Source organism: Exophiala spinifera (genome assembly GCF_000836115.1).
Source record: "Exophiala spinifera strain CBS 89968 unplaced genomic scaffold supercont1.2, whole genome shotgun sequence".
Classification (NCBI taxonomy): Eukaryota; Fungi; Ascomycota; class Eurotiomycetes; order Chaetothyriales; family Herpotrichiellaceae; genus Exophiala; species Exophiala spinifera.
In genome coordinates this window covers 3,454,590-3,474,728 of record NW_015622514.1, presented here as the reverse complement: position 1 = coordinate 3,474,728, position 20,139 = coordinate 3,454,590, and the positions used below count along the sequence as shown (strand labels likewise).

Sequence of the window (20,139 nt, the reverse complement as noted above, 5' to 3'; positions counted from 1 at the left end):
ACGAGGACACAAGGGCAACGAGGACACAAGGGCAACGAGGACACAAGGGCAACGAGGACACAAGGGCAACGAGGACGCACACACACACACACACACACACACACACACACACACGAGGGCAATGAGATGGGATGGCAATGAGAAGGGAAGTAGTAGAAAAGGAAAGACAGGGGTAAGTAATGAAAACAGCAAGCCAGACAACTCAAGAATGGGGGGTTGACGTACCAACTGGTGATATGATATTTGAGGTGGCAGTGTATGAGGTAAAAAAGAGTAGACAGTAAGGACGGGGATAGACAGTAGGTAGTAAAAGAGAAGAAGAGAGACAGTATAATGAAATAGAACAATAGAGGATCAAAAAGCACATACAATAGAAGAAGAAAGGGCAAATGGACAACGCAATAGCACAAAAGAGAGAAAACAGGCAGAAAATGTAGAAATGTATGAGGATGAGTGATCTGTAAGAATGAAGAAGAAAACGAAGAGAATCGGGGGGCAAGGCAGGTTTAAGTATGAGCCCAGAGGACCGTCAGATCAACCCTGAGGGCAAGATTCAAAGACCAGTCCGATCAGAACAGGCAGACAAGAGCCAGAGTTGAACGATCAGCATGACCCAACGGAATCAAGGGAGATCAGATCATCCAACGGGGTGAACGAGAGCAGAAGATCAATCGAACAAAGCGTCAATGGATCGGTGGCGAAGGGGGAGACGAAAACAACAAGGTTTTTGTGATATTTGGATGGGCATACGAGAGCAATAGTCGCGGGTGTAGAGAGGACTCCAGTGGAAAGCCAAGGCGAGAAGTACTGGTTGACTTTGTATAGGAGAGGGTCATGTGTATAAACCCGCTCGTTCATCGCGAGCGTGGTGGAGGACGCGGTCCACTCGACAGTGCAGATCGCCTGGAACAACGTCGATGATCCCGACGAGCACGCGTCCGACGTGACGCGGATATCAGTATGTTTCGTTTGATCCGAGAGTCCCGCAGGCAGTCCGCGGCGGTATGACACTGATTTGTCTGATGTGCATGATCCAGGAAAAGAGGGATAGAGAGTACCCGAATCCACTAGAGGACCGGGCTGTGTGATCGGTGTGATGGAGTCAAGGCTCATCATCGGGCAGTATGATTGACATGATCGGGATGAGAAGATTTCCCAAGGTCCTCCACTGCTCCTAGTGGCAAGACGAAACCATGGTACAGTGTCAGTGCTGCGGGAGTAGGGAGTCAGGAAGGCTAGACGGGGGAGCAAGAGTGTGATGGCGGCGGGGGGGAAGGGTGAGAGGGACAGCAAAGTCAGTTCTGCGTAGAGACATCAGAGCAAGGGCTCGATTGACTGTGGAAGGCCACCAGATAGACAAGAAAGTAGCAAAGGTAGATGAGGGTACATGAACAGGTAACGACTCTATCACTCCACGGCCTCGTTCCATTCTCAAGGGCTTGCTTGGTATGTGGCTTCAGATCAGGCATGAAACCGCTAGACAGAGTAATGCCACACCCAATCGTCAATCACGGAGGTTCGTAGAGTGATAAATGCACCTCGCAATCAATGACATGAACTGACGATGAACTGCAAACATCGACAGGTTCGAATAGCACCGGAGAGCAATATGACATTGGCCACGCTTGGGCGACTTAGCTAGGGGCTTGATGCGCTTCAGGCAGCCTTGGTTGCGGCCAAAACATCAACCCACATCTTGTCACCCCGAGGCCGTCGAATGCCACCTTCAAGCAGACCTTCGCCCTCTTTACCGAACGAGATCAGCTGTTCCTCGCTGCCCCATTCTCCCATAGCCTATAGCAAGAGTTAGCAAACGAGGGTTTGAAGAGAGAGGATCATTTACCATAAGACCAACGGGGACATTGTTGTCAGTGTATCCCATGGGAAACGAAATCGCAGGACATCCCACGAAATTGGCCAGATAGACATATTCCATACTCCTCAAACTCATGTCACCGTCGCTCACACCATACCCGTTAGTGAGGTCACTGGGTTTCCCGATCTTCCATCCGGCGCAGGGTGTTGTAGGCGAGAGCACCAGCATGCCCGGGTATTCCTCCCACAACCAGGCCAAGTGGCACATCTGGAGGTTGCGTAGACGCTGCGCGAAGAGAAAGTCCTGTGCTGTAGCATGGCTCCCAGCGACATTTAGAAGCAGTTGATTGTGCCACGAGAGTTTCTTGATCTGCTGGGGCGAGAAGCGGCTCCGAGACTCCGAAAGAATAGTCAACGCGTGGGCTTTCTGGCCTTGTGGGAGCAAGGGGATACTAATCTCGACAACTTCGTATCCCTGGGTTTTAACGTAGTGGTCAACAGCGGTACTGAACATGTCAAGCACGGCTTTGTCAGAGCGATTCACCCACGCTCGATCAATACCGAGATATCTCTTCCCTGTGAGCAACTGGGAGGTCTGCGAAGATGGTAAAAGGGGATTAGGGAACTTTGAGCCCCGATTGGAAAGGGGATCCGGCTGTGCCATGATGCGGTAGGCGAGTGCGAGGTCGTCAATGCTGCTGGCCATGGGTCCTGCCACTACGACGGTCTCGTTGAATTCATGATCAACACGGGACGACACGCGACCATGGGACGTTTTCAGACCGTAGATGCCACAGAAAGCAGAGGGGAGACGAATCGAACCACCGCCATCTACACCCAGGGTGATGGGCGCAATACCCGAGGCGACTACAAAGGCAGAACCGCTAGAGCTACCGCCAGTATAGTAGTCATTGTTGTGAGGGTTCAAGGGAGTGCCCCAGGTCTGGTTGTTTCCGGTGGTGTCCAGACCGACCTCGTGCATGGATGTTTTGCCAATCAAGATGGCTCCAGCTTCTTGCCATTTCTCTACACACCAGGCCGTGCGATCTTTGGGGTCTGTAAAGTCCAGCTTACTGCCCAGGGTCTTCTTGTAGCCCGTCAAGTCCACCTCATCTTTCACTGCGACTGGCACACCATCCAAAACGCTCAACGGTTTCCCGAGCCGATATCTTTCGGAGGAGGCTCTTGCAGCAGCTTGAACGAGTTCGACCTTGGTGTCTATAAACCCAACAGAGTACTGTCCAGCCGGTGTGACATCTCGTCGGATCAGTGGCAGGAGAGCTTCAATGACAGCTGACGGCGTGAGCTTGCCAGAGGTATATAGTTCATGATAATCGGCGCACGTGTAGTAGTTGTTGACTGCGGCTCGAGGGGCTGGTGAAGGCAGGCTTGTCAGGGAAGGTGGCTCTGCAGAAGCGGACGAAAGAGGTACGACCGTGGGATCATGTCGGGGTTCGTAGTTGTGGAGATGCTTGATGTCTTTGAGCTTGTCGAAACGATTTAATTTCCAAAAGATATTCTGGATGTAAGAGGACGACCCGATGCTTTAGACATGTCAGTTAGCCAGCCAGCCGTGCCTGGAGCCAGGTTAGGAACCGTACATAGAAGATATGACCGCCAGAGGTAACCCCCGGAGTACAGGATTGCTTCCAGCGTCATTCTGGTAAGGGACTTGTCGTGATTCTCGAGATTGAGGCCGGTTGTAGGCATTCGCGAAAACTGCCTGATTCGGCATCCTGGCGTGAGCTTTGTGTTGATCGCAATAATATGGCTTATGGCGAAGTTCAGAAGGGGGTTCGAAGTCCGGACATGGTGATTGGGGCCCTCAAGGTGTCGCTTGCTACCTTGAACACGACTAACAATGATCAAAATAGTGGCGGACACGAACTAAAACTAAGCCATGTCGATGCTCACTTCTCGTAATCAGACACGACGAGACGAGTGTCGCTGATTGGTGCAGACTCAACGACAATCACCTCCAGAAATCGGTAGGAGTTCCTAAGCGACCTTTCCACGCCTCGCATCGCTATTATGTTGGACATTTATTGTTTTCTTCTCCATCCTCGATGCCTCGAGGAGTCGGGATCGTCACCGGTAATCCCGTTGTCGGAATTTTGAGGTATCGCCTTTCTTCTCAAGTGCACAGCCTTGGTCAGGGAAGGGAGCGAGGCCGCTTTAATCGCCCATGTGAGGGAGCATCGAGGAGGCCCGGCCGGGCACGAAAGCGTCTTCAGGGTCTCGTCGGAGCATTGTAGGAGAGTGCCTGGACACCTGCGCGAGCCAACACGAATGCTGCCTACCCCTCATTGACAGAAAGCAGAAGTAAGTTCGAGCTCAACTTCTTAGGGTTAGCTAACTATCCGAGCTCTAAAAGGTACAGAACTAAAAGTGACAATTTCCTAGGTACCTCCATTACTCGAGAACGAAAATCCTAATTACCGTTTACGGTTTGATCCTAGAGGGTGACCGAGAGCTGCTTTAACCTGAGCTTTAACTGAGTCTTTAGCTGAGCCTCACTGAGCACCCCCTGAGCGCCCTAAGGCCCCCGGAGCTACGAAAGGGGCCTACTCTGGCTCCCCAGAGATCGGTTAAACCTGCCACTCACGCTAGGGCATTGGTTTCAGATAATCCCGAGTGAACCTGGCTGACCTGTAAATCCCTGCTCCTTTCGCAATGTTGCCTAAAATTTCTTGTGCATCGTACTCTCGACTCCTGGTACCAATGATGCATAGAATTAACCTCTTCGGAGAGCTCCACGCTGGTTGTCTTATCGACACAAAACTGGGTCACAACTGCCGTTCTCTCCGATACGTTCTTGGGCGGAAGACAAGGCTCCTTTTGTACGGTCAGCCTTGCCCCTTTGCCAATATGTTATGTGACAACGACCAATTTCGTCTCAGCTACGCTCTGAACTGCTTAGGCTAACCGCCCCTCTCTTCAGTTGCTCCGTTTTCTCATCACCTGCACTCGCTCCCGTACTTGGTCCCCTGCTCTTATACATAACTCATACATCAACAACCGCTTTTAGGATGTACGTCGGCTTGGTACGGGACACAGTATGTGGAACCTCCGTCGGGGTACAGAATCAGCACCATCCCTCGCTGTCAGGAACACAGGATCCTGTTGACAAAAGGGTTGTTTTGTGTGCGGAAAAATTTGTCATATATCTGCTTGTTTGTGTACATGCGATATGATGTGCTGTGATGATCTGATGTCTCCTTGTTCTCCTGAGCAGGAAGAACCTCTGATATATATGGTACAATGGCTGGCAGTCAGAATCAGCCCCTGAAATCCTGAACTGTCACGAACACGCCGTTGCCTCCAAGCTTGTTGGGTCCCTCACCCGACTCGAGTGAAAGGACCCAGGGATGCAAAGTGGGAATGAGGAGGCAAGGAAGCATAAGGCTGTCGGTTCCCATATCCTTGTTGCCCATTTGCACGTGACAAAGAGGAGAAGCCACAAGAATCCTCTCCTATCCGAATCGTGGGAGAGAAGACTCTTCCTTTCTCAAGCGTTGAGTCGTTGTCAATATGACTACAGGTAGAAGAAGGCATTCAGCTGTTACAGTTCATCAGTTCCTACTGTTCATTGTAGGCTCCTGATATGAAATCCTATTCATCGCATGTGTCCCTTTGCATTGCATAGTCTGAAACACCCTAATGCGGTCGTCAGGAGTGAGTTTATCGTCAAAAGATCCGCTTATCTTAGTTTGGCTAGGTTGACACACCATTGTCTGCCTGTTTCCTGTTAATGGGCAACAACAACCTTGCTGTTGCTACCATTTCATTCCTTTCAGCACACTCCTTTACAAGTGTTGGACAGAGCCTGAGCTATAAGCCATGGTGGAGAAGGACGAGAAGGAGGAAAGGAAGATAGCGTGCGGCAGCGCCAGAGCGCCAGAGCACAAGCTGGGTACAAAGCAAGTGATTGTCTCTGATGCTAGACTGCTCCCCGTTATCTGCGGAGTAGAGTGAGAAAAAGGAAAAGCACATGCTGTGACAGCCTCGTGCAGAGATGTTGACCAATCACGGTCCAGAACAAACCTCTGTACACCGTCCAGAGTTCTTAGCTCAGCCTTGCAGCACATGCACAGAAAAACCCAGCTTCCAACCCCAGTACAGTATATATAGATATCTGTTGGTTCTACAGACGGGAGAACCATCCGTCACACCTGTTTGGACAACACAAGCGGAACTTACAACTAATAACTGGCGCGACGAACGCACAAATATTAACTCGATTGAATGCTATTGCTCTCCTGCTCGATACTTTCATGATGATATAAAAGCTCCATGTCCGTATTTATACCCAAGCTCTTGGTAACTCTGTCCACTATGCAGAGTTAGATGTCTCAACGAGCTCCCCCTCATTTATACTGTTGCCGTGCCTTCGTACGACAGTAGTCATATATCATCAACGTAGGGCAAAGTGTTGCCAAACCCATGGATATCTCATGCCTTCTGCGTCCATCAAACCATGAACATAACATTCTCCCTTGAACAAATGATATTTCCCGTCTTGTCGTAAAATAAAGGGAATTTGTCCACCATGAAGTATACAGATTTTATCCCCTTCTGTCACATCGTAACGAGCCAGTCCCATATAGCCTTGCTTCGAGAGAAAGAACCCTCTAGAATTGACTGCTTGACAAATAAGGCTGCTGGAAGTGAAAGAGTTCGCGTCGTCTTGCTTATTTTGAACCGGCCAAGGTGCAGCAGAACCACGCAGACATCGTCCCGTTGCTACACGTATGTCTGCAACAAGCGTACGGAGGAATGCTTCATGCGTAGTCTCTTTTTGGTGATATTTTTTCCCAAGCTCTGTTTCAGCCCAGGAATGCCACTTGCCTAATATCGATGGGCTGAATAATATATCAAAAGCTTCACCGAGCTTTGAGACTGTATCGACTGCCACGCCTCGTACAAACAGGGTTCGCAGGCCATCAGCAAGCTTAATCGACGGGGCATAATTGTCACTTGCTTTGTATACCTTGTCGGAGAGAGCATCATCGGGTATTTCATTCTTCATGAACGGTGTGGCTTCCAGCATCAATGTCCAGTCAGGGGTCCAGGAGGGCAGAATGCGCTTGGGGCAAAAAGACGAAGGAAGGAAGTCGAAGGTAGACCAAGATTGTGGTGTTCGTGCAGCTTCCTGACAGTGACCAAGTACATTTAAACTCCGCTCCGATGTGATCAGAGCATACGTGAATTTTATGTATACTTCGTCAACTGGCATGGTGTAGTCCGGGTCTCCAGCCTCTCTGTGATCCTCGGCCGCCAAACCTGATAATGCAAAAATCTTATCCCTCGGGTCTGACGCTTCACACGTTCGCGCGTCATCAAGGAGTGAGAGAAAGTTCGAGCCATTTCCTAACCGTCTCCGAGTGAGCCTGAGCTGATCTAACGCTATGACTCTGTGAAAATGTGTGATGTCCAAGGGCTTGAAATCTTGTTGATAGACATGTTGGATCGTGTGTTGTGTTATAAAGTTCGCCGTTGCCACGACTCTCCAGAATTCTGTATGATCTTTACCACACCTTAAGTAGGTGGCACTGGCACAAGTTGATTCTTGGATGATCCACACACGACGCCACCAAGGGCGACAGAGAAGCCGGATTATCGCTTGAAGAGCTCTTTCACTGATGGTTGGCGCTGGTATACCACGGATAGTCACCGGCTGCGAGGTTCGCGCTGCCCAACGTCGATCGATGCTATTCATAACGTTGATCGCGTAGCTGCTATCGTCGGATTCTGGTCCTAGCCAAATGACGACTTTCTGCGCCTTCTCGTAAATTTTCTTCATTTGACGCACTTGCACACGTTTCTCCGCTTCGTCTTGTTGGTTTATACAGACGGCGTCAACCCAGATTCTGAGAGGACTTCCTCCTTCACATAAATGTTGAAGAGCTATTGCAAGATTTCTTCTAACTTTGAAATGGTGATTGTTGAGCTTAATCGATGAGATATCATACCGGTCTCCCCAGGTGTAAGAGAGAGCCTCGTAAGTCAAGTTTTCCTCCAAAGAAGCATGCTCAATATGACACTCTACTTCAATCGAACTAGACTTTGTTATAGACAGTATTCTGATTTCTTGGGAAGCTGAGTTCAATGGCGTATACTCAAATTCGTTATCCTCCATGAGTGCTGATCCTAATCCCCGTTACGTGGCAGTGGGTTGGCGCAAGAGGGAGACTCAAAGTGGATCTATGCTTCTCATACCAATTTGGTGCTCGGAATGGATCGTAGACGGATATAGATTGCATATGACTATTAGTGTTAAAGAGAAACCTTCCTGTTTATCTCTCAAAAAAAGGTAATAGCGACTGGGACTCTGCAAGGCTGCACTCCAGGCAGCAGCCTTGGATGAAGGGTAAGTTGCAGCAGTATCTTAACGAGGCAACAAACCAAAACTGGGCTTTAGCAACCCTTACTGGGCAAGGGAGTGCGGAACTTGCTTCCTCCAGGCATCTGCAAGCCTAAATCTGGGAACTCCTTCTCTATGATAGGGCCGAGGACCGATTACGACCCTCTCGAGTGCTTAGGGTGTTGCCTTAGCATGATAAGGTTTAGGGCGTCACTTGACCGCAAAGTGGCACCTTCCCTATTCCTTTCAATCAAGGTTCCATGCATCCAACACAGGGCTGCCCTCATAAATCGCCAAAGGCTGCCCGCTGAAGTGCTCAGGGTTCACAAAGCCGAGCGCAGGATTGCATAGCCACAACTTTGTGGATGCCAACTCATGTCTTAGGGTAAAGCAGTGGGAGCCTAATCCGGCTCCTTTCGCCCAACTACCTAGATAGTAATGGGGCAAAAACCGAGGTATTCAAACTACCGAGAATATCAAACGGGCAGCGCTCGGGATTTAGATATTCCAAATACAATCGGTGAAACGCTGCAAGTTGAGAACGCCGGGCCGACTTCTGAGAACCTTCATGGCCTCGGTACTCTACTTACGCTACTCAGGCTTGCCTTTAGAGCTGGTCAATCCTAGTTCAGGCTCGCACAGGTGAATCAGGTTCAACGGCGAGATGCTCAGGCCTGAGCGTCCAGAATGGAGATGGATTTCAGAGAGGTCAAGATTCACCCCTAATCATCCTTCAGTTCGGCACTTCGAACGTCAGAGAATCCCGCGATAATCATTTCCTTGCGGAAGGGCATTATCGATCCTTGCCCTTCCTAACGGTATCAGCATAAGATTGAGTCTGACATTCTCTAGACAAACCAGCATTGTGAATCACCCAGGCTAATCGAAACTCACAGTCACCGGGTGACCACGCAAAACGCTAGTTCGTCGAAAATGTAACATCGGGACATGTCACGTCAGAGTGCCGTAAAGCACTTAATGAACTCAAAACTTCAACCACAGAGAGACGACGCCTCTGAGTATCTGAGTCCCTGAGGTAGTCGGCTGTACCATGAACGCCACATTTTAAGCTAAGGCCGTAAGGCTATGATCCAATGTCTCTGTAGTCTGTCTAGACAAAGAGAATACTACTCAAGCTTTCTTTGACACTGGCTGATTGCAAGTTATTTTCCAGCGTTACTTAATGAGCCTGCTCTGCTATCCTAGTTCAAGGCTAGGCAACCGGGAAACCACGGAGAACAACGGCTTGAGAGGAGACAGGTGGTTGCTGGATTCAAATGACACTATCATATACAGGAGCATTTTGTCTGGCTTTCACCATTCTAAGCCTGAATTAAAGTAGCAATGTGAGACGTGCGTTCCTCGAGTCGGGTCGAGCGCCAGTTGACTAACTCGTCAAGTGCTAACTAGTGTGCATTGTGACGGGAGTTGCGGGTGTGGAATTAGCGGATATTGTGGTGCGTACGGAGTATGTGAAGAATGAACACGGCACTTGACTTAAGCCCGACGATGGATTGAGGACCCATAATCTGAAGCAATGAAGGAAGGAGACTATACCTACTACCATTGTAAGGGTGAAACGAAGAAGACATATTCAGGAATTCTGTGTAGATCAATCAGTTTGGTGAGGGCTATATAAGACAGTGAATGCTCCTCAAGCCTGAGCTTCACTTTCTTCCATCTTCTACTACTCTTTCAGTTTCACTTCAAACCTTGAAAAGTATCTATAGAATCATATCGTTATATTCTATTCAACAAGGACTCTTTTTAAGGCCGTTCCCACAGCCAATTTACAACATGAAGTTAAGCGTAGCTACAAGCTCTCTCCTTCTCCTCAACGCTGCCCTAGCATATCCGACTGTCATTGAGCCAGTGTCTGGTGCACTCGAGGTTAGAACGCCTGAAGGACCAGGATCCAATCCAGATGGATGGCAAGCACCTGGCCACGGGCCTTCTCTCAAGGAGAGAGACCCTGAGCCCCAAGGACCAGGACCCAACCAAGGTGGATGGCAAGCACCTGGCCACGGGCCTTCTCTCAAGGAGTAAGAGTGCGAATATGATAGCCGGACCAGAGGTATATACCATGGCACGTTCCTTATTCGCCAAAGGAGATCATCGGGTTCAGTCCCTGACACTCGAAGCAGGCGTATAGGTATGTGAACCCCGAGAAAACAGCTCCCTGATGTCCTTGCCCCTGCCCCTAGCTATTTCAAGACAGCAACTAACCGAGTATTGATCTAAGGTGCTGATCTGAAGGGCTGTGTAGTATGAGAAGGGAAGACGGCGGAAGTTAGAACAATCGTTTGCGCAGAACATGTAAACTGGGGAGTAGCTTCATACCTACGTCCTCCACGAACCATTCATTTCGCTTTTCTATAGAAACTCCCCAAAGTCCCACGTTCGTTATATAGCCTCAGGCACCCGCGAGAGAGCATCTCAGAAAAAAGAAAGTCTATAGCTCCTGTCAGACTTGACGTCTCGAGCATATGTTTGAACATGATCGATTCGAGATGTCTCTCCCGGTAGATACTCCCATCTTGCGTGTGCCAGACAGGTGTTCGTTCGACAGACTCTAATTAAAGCAATGCATGTACGAGGAAGGCACGACACAGTGAAACTCGAGACGAGATTTTGGTAAAGAAAAAGAATTATCACGAATAGAGCAAAGATGAGTTCTCAGCATAGACAACGATCTGCGTTAATGAGATCGATAGCAAAGGAATCGTCATCTATTCTTACTACGGGATGCGAAGCCTCGCCCCTATTCCTGACAGGCTGAGGTAAGCCAAGGCTCCGGCTAGCCTTATTGAGACTTGGAGAAGCCACCTCGCCTGTGCTCTCCCTTGTACTTTTTTGTTCCGCTGCAATGCAAATGATGCGGACTTTCTTGTGACAACACCAGTACCCTTCTGCTTTTGTCTTTGCAGGGCTCTCTTCGTTTTTTGACGCGCGATTTCACTCCTTCAATTGCCTTTCAACATAGCAAGGTGCTGCTTCGAACTGACAATAAAGTAATTCCTCCGACTCTTGCGACGCGGCCCCGGCGGCTTGCAATTCGATTTCACCCACCATGGCCTCCTCCGACTATAACTACGATGACCAGGGCCAGTTCTTCCCTTTCTTCATGCTGACAATGGCCGGCATTGTCACTCTTCCTCTCACCTATAATGTCTTCAAAGCCTCCACAGATCTCGAGCAGACCGCTGCGCATGTGAAGTCAGACTTCAAGCCGAAAGATGGAGATTTAATAGACGAACAGAGAAGAAAGCGGAAAAGAAGAAATCGCAAGACGAAGCGCATCATTGCGATGGTGTCGGGGTATGCATTCATGGCGTACATGACCTATCTCATTGTGATCACCCAGAGAACCGTGCCACAAATCTGGGATCCATATGACATTCTCGGTGTCAAGAGAAGTGCTTCGGAGAAGGAGATAGACCGCTTCTACAAACGATTGGCCATCAAATATCACCCCGATAAAGCGAAGCCAGACCCTGCGAAGAATGAAACCATCGAGACCATCAACGATCGATGGGTGGAAATGACCAAAGCATACAAAGCTTTGACCGACGAAGAGATACGGAACAATTATCTTCAGTACGGCAACCCGGACGGGCGACAATCTACAAGCATCGGTATTGCTTTGCCGAAATGGATGGTAGAGGAAGGAAACAGATATTTCGTGGTCGCATTCTATGGCATCCTGCTTGGAATCATCCTTCCTTACACCCTGGCGAAATGGTGGTATGGCACGCAAGCACTGACGAAGGATAAGGTTCTTCATGCCAGTTCTGGGAATCTCTTTCGAGAATGGAAAGAAGACATCTCAGAAGGTGGGGTTGTGGCAGCAACTAGTGCCGGAGAGGAGTTCAAAGAGACACTGAAGGGCGCACGGAGTGACGCGGGAGCAGCAAAGGTCGAGAGCAAGGTACTCAAAAGCTCGATGCTCAGCGATGCAGACAAGGCTCGTCTGAAGTCTATCGAAGACCCTGTGCGACGGAAGACGCTAGCCTTGCTTTGGGCATACCTTGCTCGCATCGACCTTGAAGATGCGGAGTTGGAGCGAGAGAAGTATGCGGTTGCACCAACTGCGTTCCTCTTGAACAACTCCTTCGCATCAGTCACTTTGCCCTTCCAGGTCGTCAAGCCTCTTCTCTCTGCATACCACACCTCACAAAGCATCATCCAAGCAGTGCCCCCCAACGCTTCACCTCTCCTACAACTCCCCAACTTTACGCCAGAACTGGCCGACAAAATCACCGGGACCTCAAAAGAGCCCGTAACTCTTCAAAAGTTCATGTCTTTTCCACCGTCCACTCGAAGGAGCCTATGCTCCAGTCTCTCCGAAACACAATACAATCAAGCCATGCAAGTGGCATCTCAAATTCCCCATGTACAAGTCGAAAAGGCATTCTTCAAAGTCGTTGGCGAACGAGTGGTTACGCCGGGATCACTCGTCCAGCTGGTGGTGAAGGCGCGTGTTATCCCTCCAGGGGCGAAAGACGTGCCACCCATTGATCCTCTCGACCTCGAGGACATTGACCCTGAAGAGGGTGATTTGGACGCACTACACGGCCGCAAACCGGCTAAGTCGAAACGCCGCAAGACGATTGACGGAAAAGTCATCGAAGACGAGTCGACCCCCGGTTCCGTACAGCCACCACTCGCGCACGCCCCATACTTTGCAGCAGACCATGCGCCGAGATGGCATATTTTCCTGGCCGAAGCGAGAAGTGGGCGGATCTCGGTTCCACCCTTTACGTTTACTGCATTCGACAAGCCGATCTTCAACGAAGACGGCACACCGACGTTTAACATGTTAACGTTGAAGTGTCCCTTCCAAGCACCCCCTCAAGTTCATGCGTTTCCATTCGTTCTGCATCTTGTGTGCGACAGCTATATCGGACTGGACTCGAAGTTGGATGTTATTCTTGATGTTCGAAATCCAAGCGAGGCGAACCAAGTCGACAGTGACGATGAAATCAGTGAGCCTGATGAAGGTATGTATTTTTTGGTTTCTCGTGTTCTTGTTATCTATCATCTATCATCTATTGTATACCTACGTATCATGTGTTGTGCGTGTCATTGTTTACTGACTTGATTGACAAACAGATACGATAGCAGGACAACTCCAAGCGATGAAGTCAGGAGGTCTCTCTGGTGCTACAACCGGGTCTACGACAACGAAACGGAAGAAGAAGACGACGGCAAGTCAAGTTGACGTGCCTGTCGTAGGGTCTGGCAATGCGGGTGCCGAAAGTGACGACGACGACGAGAGTGATACCGAGGGCGATGAGAGTGATGATACTTCGGAGACGGATACTGAGACTGAAGATGAGGAGTCGTAAGTGCGTATAGCAGGGAGGGGAGGGGAGTTGAGTGAGTGACTGTGTGATTGGGTTTGGCGGCCCGGAAAGTGTCGATGCACCTACCCAACCGATCTTGTTGAGATCACGATGCTGGAAGAGACAGACATGAAAGGAAACCCACTGCGAGGAGAGTTGCAGAAGTGATCAATATCCTACCCCGGGAAAGTACCTAAGGTCGGTCGGCATTTGAAAATTGTACGTTTATGTGTACGATACGTGCTAGAGTACCTTGTGTTTTTTGGAATCTTATTCCCACGATTTGAAACAAACACACCATGTGGCTACCAGTCAGGTAAAATACGACCCTCGTGTGAGGTGGTTCAAGTACATTCAGGGAGAGATGATTTACCTGCCTCCGTAAGGTACATACCTACCTGTAGGTTGTAGACGGGCAGAGACTCTGTTTGAGGTACCAGAATCCAGACCACCTCTAGCTACCAACATACCTATCTATCACTTTACGAGTGTCTGGCAGGTCAGGTAGTTACAACTTGCAGCCTCGCAGGCCGGGTGGATAACTGACCTACACGGATACCCGCCTGATGTAACTTGATGGCCCACCGCCGGTCGCACAGTTATAGTTAGGGAGGTGTTCGAGGCACTTAGGTCAGTTACTCCAAAAGCAGGTGTATATATACCTTAGGTATCTAGATAGGTGGGTCACTTTGAAGTTTGTCTGTACGTTTTGATTTCCTACAGTAAAGTTGTCGCTCTCTTGTAAGGTATGCTCGTTGCTCTGGTTTTGTCGGCAGGTGTACATGGCTGTATTACCTTGCCGGGGCTCATTTCATGTCCTTTTTGCTCTGGCGACACGGACATGGACATGGACATCACCATCAAGTTTCTCCCTCCTCCCCCTTTTTCTCACGACAGGCTCTCTTCACTCCTTTTCCTTCGTCTTCATGCTGCGCGTGAGAGGAAAAAAAATAAGTAGATCCGTCTCCACCTCACCTCAACGGTCAATGTCAGATGTATCAAAAGCTACGCTGCTCAACTTGTCCTTTTCTTTCTCCTTCTCTTCCTCCAACCCCCCTTTCTTCGTCGTTACGCTCGTCCTTCCACTTCTCCTCCCTCCTCCAAAAACCTCCCCCATCTTCTGGTCTACTTCTTCTCACCACTCGCTGCACCAGCACCGCTCATCTGGTTCATCTTCTCTTGGAACCGTTCCCGTCCGTCGTGCATGTACTGTAGCGTCTTCTTGTACTGGCGGTCCTGGGACTGGAGGGACAACTGCGTCATGCCGACGGCGGCGAGGGCCCCGAGACCACCTATGGCCACGAGTGTTCTGGTTTGCATTTTGTTTTGTTGTTTTCGTCTTGTTTTGACTTTGCTGTTGATTTTCTTTGCGGCGTGGATCTTGGGATCTTGGGATCTTGGGATCTCGGATCTGGGGTCAATGTATTTTTCAGGGGGTTCGGATTTCGCGTCGATTTTCAGTAGTAGTAGTGGTGGTGGTGGTGGTGGTGGTGGACGGTTTCAAACCTGGCGGGCGAAACGAGTTACGAGTGTAGACTGCCTCGGGAGTGGAGAGTTGAAAAAGGTGGGAAAGTCGACAACCAAGTGGTGTTGGTGTACCCGAGGACACTGATGTCAGATAATCGCTGGCACTGCACTGCGTGTGCGAAGTCTGGGGATGGAAAGTGAAGTTGTGGTGAGGAAGAAGGAGAAAGAACGAAGTGTAGGAGAGGGCGACTTTCAAAACGGTTAAATACCTACCTACTGTCAGTCTGTCGCAACCCCCTTCGCGCACCTGACCGGAATCGGCAGAGGGATGCAAGTCGGGCGGGTGGCATTAGGGAGGTACCTAGGCTCACCGTGTAATGTGGGAGGCAGGCCAGGTATCGTGCGTGAAACGTTCGAAGTACACGGTAACCAGGGTCTCTCTCCCCCGGGTCTCCAACTTCCCCCGCACTTACGTGTCACGCTAGCGCCAAGTACGGAATGGCTCGTTTCTGGCTTATCACGGGTGGATTGCTGCCCTTGTGATTTGTCCTCGACTCCTCCAGAGACACGAGTCAACATGCTACAAACTCAGATATTTCTATGCTCTACTTCCAAACATCGTGCAAAGAAAGTGATGCACAGGTCCTTAGTTTGAATGTCATAAATTCCCTTCCGCTTCTCACACTTGATAGAAAACAGCTTCTAAGATTATTATAGGTACGCGCGATACGTAGCACGAATGTGGTCTCGCTCCCATCATCGATTGAACTACAAACCCAAAAAGATCTTCCTTCCACCTGGGGTATTTCATGCCTGGTTTCCTGTGGTATAAACGTAGCTATTTGTCAAGAGCTTGGTATGAACGTAAGGAACATAATCCCTCCATAGATACCTGCGTACTTGATTCAACCTTCGGCATCCACAAAGACATCCACTTCACTGGTCTCTGTATCTGCCCTCTTCAGTGGCTTCGAGCTCCCTTGTGGTACCATGGCTTCTTGCATCTTCATCCCGGACATTTTCTCATTCAGCCCACCGTCGTCGTCATCCATGAGATTGCTACTTTTCGGAGTGTTTCCGATCGGTGCGTTGATAGTCGTACTCTGATGCACAGGAGCCTGCTGTGGGTCGGACCTTGGGTTCTCTGGGCTCACAGAATCCTTCTTCGTCGTCGCCGGAGCAGGTTGTGAGTCAAAGTCAATGAGATTCTCATGAGTATTGCCTTGATTGGGAGCATCTTTATGACTTGGCACACCACTGCTGGTAGGTCCATTAGACGCTGTAGATCGAGCAGTCCTAACAGAGTCTCGCCGTCCGAATGATCCTTGTCCTGGGAGAATGGGAGCTATCGAAAGTATTCTGTCCACAAGCTCCTTTGGATCCTGCGTATCTCTGCACAAAGGATATCAGCTTGGTCAAATCTCATGGAAATGGCAGAACCTACAGGTGAGCATTAATGACCCATTCAAGATCTTCTTCACCTTCTTCAGATCCTCCAGGACCGGCGTGGACCCTTCGGAAGAGCTTTGGGTGCCAATCAACACCCATTTCCTCCCTTCGCTTGGCTTCTTCTCTTTGTCGGTCTTCAATCTTGGCTTTCTCTGTCGTGGCGGTTTCATGGTCCACGGCATGGACAGCCTTGACGGTACTTAACCATAATCGTTGCGATTCACGCTCGCCTTGTTCTTCGATCGGTCGCGTTTTGGGAGGAGCATGTTTGGCGTGCGTGGCATCAAAGAGCAATCTCTTCTGGCCAGACTTGACGTCCTTGATGTACATTTCGCCCGACCACAATCCGGATAGCTCAAAAAGGACCTCGCCTGTTTTGTCGTTCTTGATAACTCCTCCGATGGCATTGTAGGTGCCCCCGACCCATCCTTTTGTTTTGAACTCGAGGTCTGCCATCAGATTGTTCTCAGGACAGCGGACATAAGAATGGTCACCTAATTCGTACTTCATCTTGCCGAACAGAATTCCTCGGGCGTACATATTGGGCTGAGTGAGGATACTGTTGTCCATTAGCATCTCAAGCTATCCACGGTATCAAATCACTCTTCCTTACTATTTCTCTCCTCCTTTGGACTTTCCCCTGTTTGTAAACCTGAGGTAAGATATGCCTTCCATCATACTTGCTGCCGAATTCCCAAGGAACTTGCTTCGAGGTTTTAGCGTGCCGTCCACTCGAATATGATGTTCTGGGGCCATGAAAAAGTAGGATGATTTTGGCGGATGGTGGGATGTCTGCTCGGATATGTAGTAACCCCGCGTATTGTCTGGATAGTCCCAGTAACAGGTGAAGACTTCTCCCAAGATCGGGTTTAGGGGTTTCTTGACTCCCCTAGTGTCTCGTCAGTGTATCCCTATGTTACTATCAGGGCAAACGTACGGTGGCCGTATGTGCCAACCACTCAGGTAGAACTTGACTACCGCGACGAAGCGCTGGACAGGATCATCTATGGTCGGCATCGGAAGAAGGGTATCGGGGTGAGCCATGAAACTAGTGCAATTCGTCAGTCATTGCTGGGGGAACCATCTTCCGGAAGTCTCACTTTGTGATTCTTTCAAGCATAGATCTTTCCTCGAGGATAAATGTGGGCAAGGTGACTCGAGACAAATCAGCCCCAGGCCGCAGCTGGGAGATGATGTGTGAGAGCACTGCTCCTGATCAGACTATATTTCATAGCAGCAACGTCTTGATAGCATACCATTTCCCTGGTCGGCCTCGACGACTGTGGTATCCTCGCCTTCCGAGTCGCGAACCTCCTCAGAGGATGATCGATTGCCTATCGGAACACCGTGTAAGCAATATTTTCTAGCCTGCCTGGCCGGAGCCTGCGGCGGTGTACGTACGACCATGGCCACGCAAGGCACCTCCTATCGAATGCTTCATCCTGTCTGTTGGGCAGCTTCGGTGTCGCGGTATCGTCGTCAGCACCAAGGCTGATCTGAGCGAAGGCCAGGAGTGGGATATAAAATGACGTCGTGCGGGATTGGAGCAAGCGAATTTCGTACTCGCAAGACCTTAATCGATTGGGGAGCGAGGGGTCGAGGTGGCGAACACGAGGAGTCAAGGTACGAAGGGGGGATTCTTGGTCGAAAGGAACACCTCTTTAAAAGAGTCCAAGAGTAGCTGAAGAGGCTGCCTAGTCGCCAGGGCGTCGGATGCAGAAGTTGCAAGATGCAGGTTTATACATACAGCTAGAAAGAAGGTCGTGGAGGAAAAGGACCATGGCGCTTGTCTGCGAGTGAGCACAAAGACAAGGCTCGCCAACTAACTACGCCCGAGTCACTCGACGGTCATTTGGGCAGGTCACGGCGGGGATTGTTGGTGCTGGGTGCAGTTGGCCGGCACCTAGACGAAGCTGCCCAACAGCCCCAAGAGCCCTAAAACAGGCGTGGGATAGGCACGTTGTGCTGAACACGAGCCCGGAGCACAAGCTCAAGCCCCAAGCACCTGCCACCCTGCAAGCCAATCAAGCCACGACCAAACTCGTTTCTCGCTGCGTCATGACAAGCATAAAAATTTTGCATCTCGTCGTCTCTATTTTATGCCGAGTGACCGTTTTATTCCACCATGAAGTGATGTTGTTCGCTTCTCGTCTCTTTTCTGTATCCGAGTCGTCCCTCTCTTCATGATCGGATGTCGGTGTTCCAACTCCCATCTCCCATGTATGCCCAACACCATGTTCTTTGATTTGGTACGACGTGTCATCCCACTTTTCATGCGGATCTCGGAAGTCTGTCCTTTCTTTGGGAAATGTCCAGTCAGCAAGCCACAAGACATTGAGGATCCCCTGCTTCAAGTCTAGGAACGATGAACCTGCTGAGGTTCATTCACCAGACGTCCAGCTCTCCGACGTCGGTCGGTCTCCCCCTGTAACGTCATCCAACAAATCTCGCGGTGCCTTGTATAGCATGACATGAAAATGCTCTAGATTCCTCAGTCCGTCAGTCCAAAGTCAACATTGCAAATATCACCTCCCGTTCATGGCGAGTCAACTTACCCAGCGCATGTACACTCTTAAGGCTCTTCCAGTTCTTGAACCAGACGATCCGCTCTCTCGTCACACCCTTACGCAAGAAAGTTCTCTGGATAAACTCCTCAATTTGCCTTGTCCCTTCTGGTGTGACGAGTCCGGTTTGCTCGTCCTCATCGATGGTGAACTTCGTCCACACCACAAGATGTGTGATATCCTCCTCGACGTAATAGGGCCAGTCATTGTATAGGATCTTCCAGTCACTGGCATCTTCAAAAGGCGGCTTCCCGGAAGGAGTTATGTCCTCCCACTTGAGTCTAAACTCTTTCACATACTCCAGTACGCTCCCGTGTTCTTTCTTCAAATAGTAAATATAGTCGAGATAGGCTCGAAGCTGACTTGCATTGCGCTGGAATCGGTCAATGGTGTTGTGGCCTAGATCATATACCGTGTCAGCTGCTGATCACTGTTATGTTCCCGCTGTCCGTAGTCCAGTCGCCGCATCTCTCACACCTCGAGACTCTGCATCAACGTCGTGAAGTGCGTACATACTCACCAACTCCTTGCACCGGTCCCAAGTAATTCTGTCAAAATCTTGATCCCGCTTCGACAAAATCACTTTGTTCTTTTCACTTATGCCCAGTAAAAACTCGGGACACTCCTTTGTCCATGTTGTCCCGGGCTGATTCGCATTCCAATACCGCGTGGACAAGTCTATCGCATCCCCACCTCCTTCAACGGGCATTTTCACCCCACCCTGGGAATGCACCGAGTGCGGCATTCCTGACCTCTTGGTCATGAAGTCGCAGAACACTCTGTGCAGGAAACAACAGATATGTACCTTGGACCCATAAGAGTACACGAGGAATGGCATGCGGGTGAAAGTAGAGACTCATCGCCAAGCCAAGGCCTTACAATGTCCGCGCCCTCCGACGTGTCACCGATACGCTGTAACGTGGTATCTTCGCACTGCAACAACGGTTGTGGGAATCCGAACATCGGCGAGGTATTCCTTTAAGCTACATGTATGGCACCCGACGATGAGCTGTGCAATTACATAAAACCTGGTCTTGAGGGTTCGATATGCCAATCTTGATATAACGTCGACCTGTACTAGGATTCTGGAAAGAGTCGACATACAGCCTGCCAAATCTACATATAATGCATGGAC

The 20,139-nt window shown here is 49.9% G+C and overlaps 4 protein-coding genes across 4 annotated transcripts; 1 reads left to right on the top strand and 3 right to left on the bottom strand.

Annotated features, from left to right (window-relative positions):
• Positions 1 to 1,656: 1,656 nt before the first annotated feature.
• On the bottom strand, positions 1,657 to 3,550 carry PV08_03563 (uncharacterized protein; the record flags this gene model as incomplete). The annotated part of the gene is made up of 3 exons (XM_016377915.1): positions 1,657 to 1,794; positions 1,844 to 3,359; positions 3,417 to 3,550. The coding sequence occupies 3 exons, from the start codon at positions 3,548 to 3,550 to the stop codon at positions 1,657 to 1,659; spliced, it is 1,788 nt and encodes a 595-aa protein (XP_016239485.1).
• A 7,699-nt stretch (positions 3,551 to 11,249) lies between these two features.
• On the top strand, positions 11,250 to 13,527 carry PV08_03562 (uncharacterized protein; the record flags this gene model as incomplete). Its single annotated transcript, XM_016377914.1, has 2 exons — positions 11,250 to 13,179; positions 13,292 to 13,527. The coding sequence occupies 2 exons, from the start codon at positions 11,250 to 11,252 to the stop codon at positions 13,525 to 13,527; spliced, it is 2,166 nt and encodes a 721-aa protein (XP_016239484.1).
• A 1,122-nt stretch (positions 13,528 to 14,649) lies between these two features.
• Positions 14,650 to 14,844, bottom strand: PV08_03561 (uncharacterized protein; the record flags this gene model as incomplete). The annotated part of the gene is made up of 1 exon (XM_016377913.1): positions 14,650 to 14,844. One exon carries the CDS (start codon positions 14,842 to 14,844, stop codon positions 14,650 to 14,652), a length of 195 nt encoding a protein of 64 aa, XP_016239483.1.
• Positions 14,845 to 15,896: 1,052 nt separating this feature from the next.
• PV08_03560 (uncharacterized protein) lies at positions 15,897 to 19,713 on the bottom strand (the record flags this gene model as incomplete). The annotated part of the gene is made up of 8 exons (XM_016377912.1): positions 15,897 to 16,383; positions 16,436 to 16,999; positions 17,054 to 17,329; positions 17,378 to 17,488; positions 17,541 to 17,649; positions 17,697 to 17,774; positions 18,996 to 19,403; positions 19,521 to 19,713. The coding sequence occupies 8 exons, from the start codon at positions 19,711 to 19,713 to the stop codon at positions 15,897 to 15,899; spliced, it is 2,226 nt and encodes a 741-aa protein (XP_016239482.1).
• Positions 19,714 to 20,139: the final 426 nt, after the last annotated feature.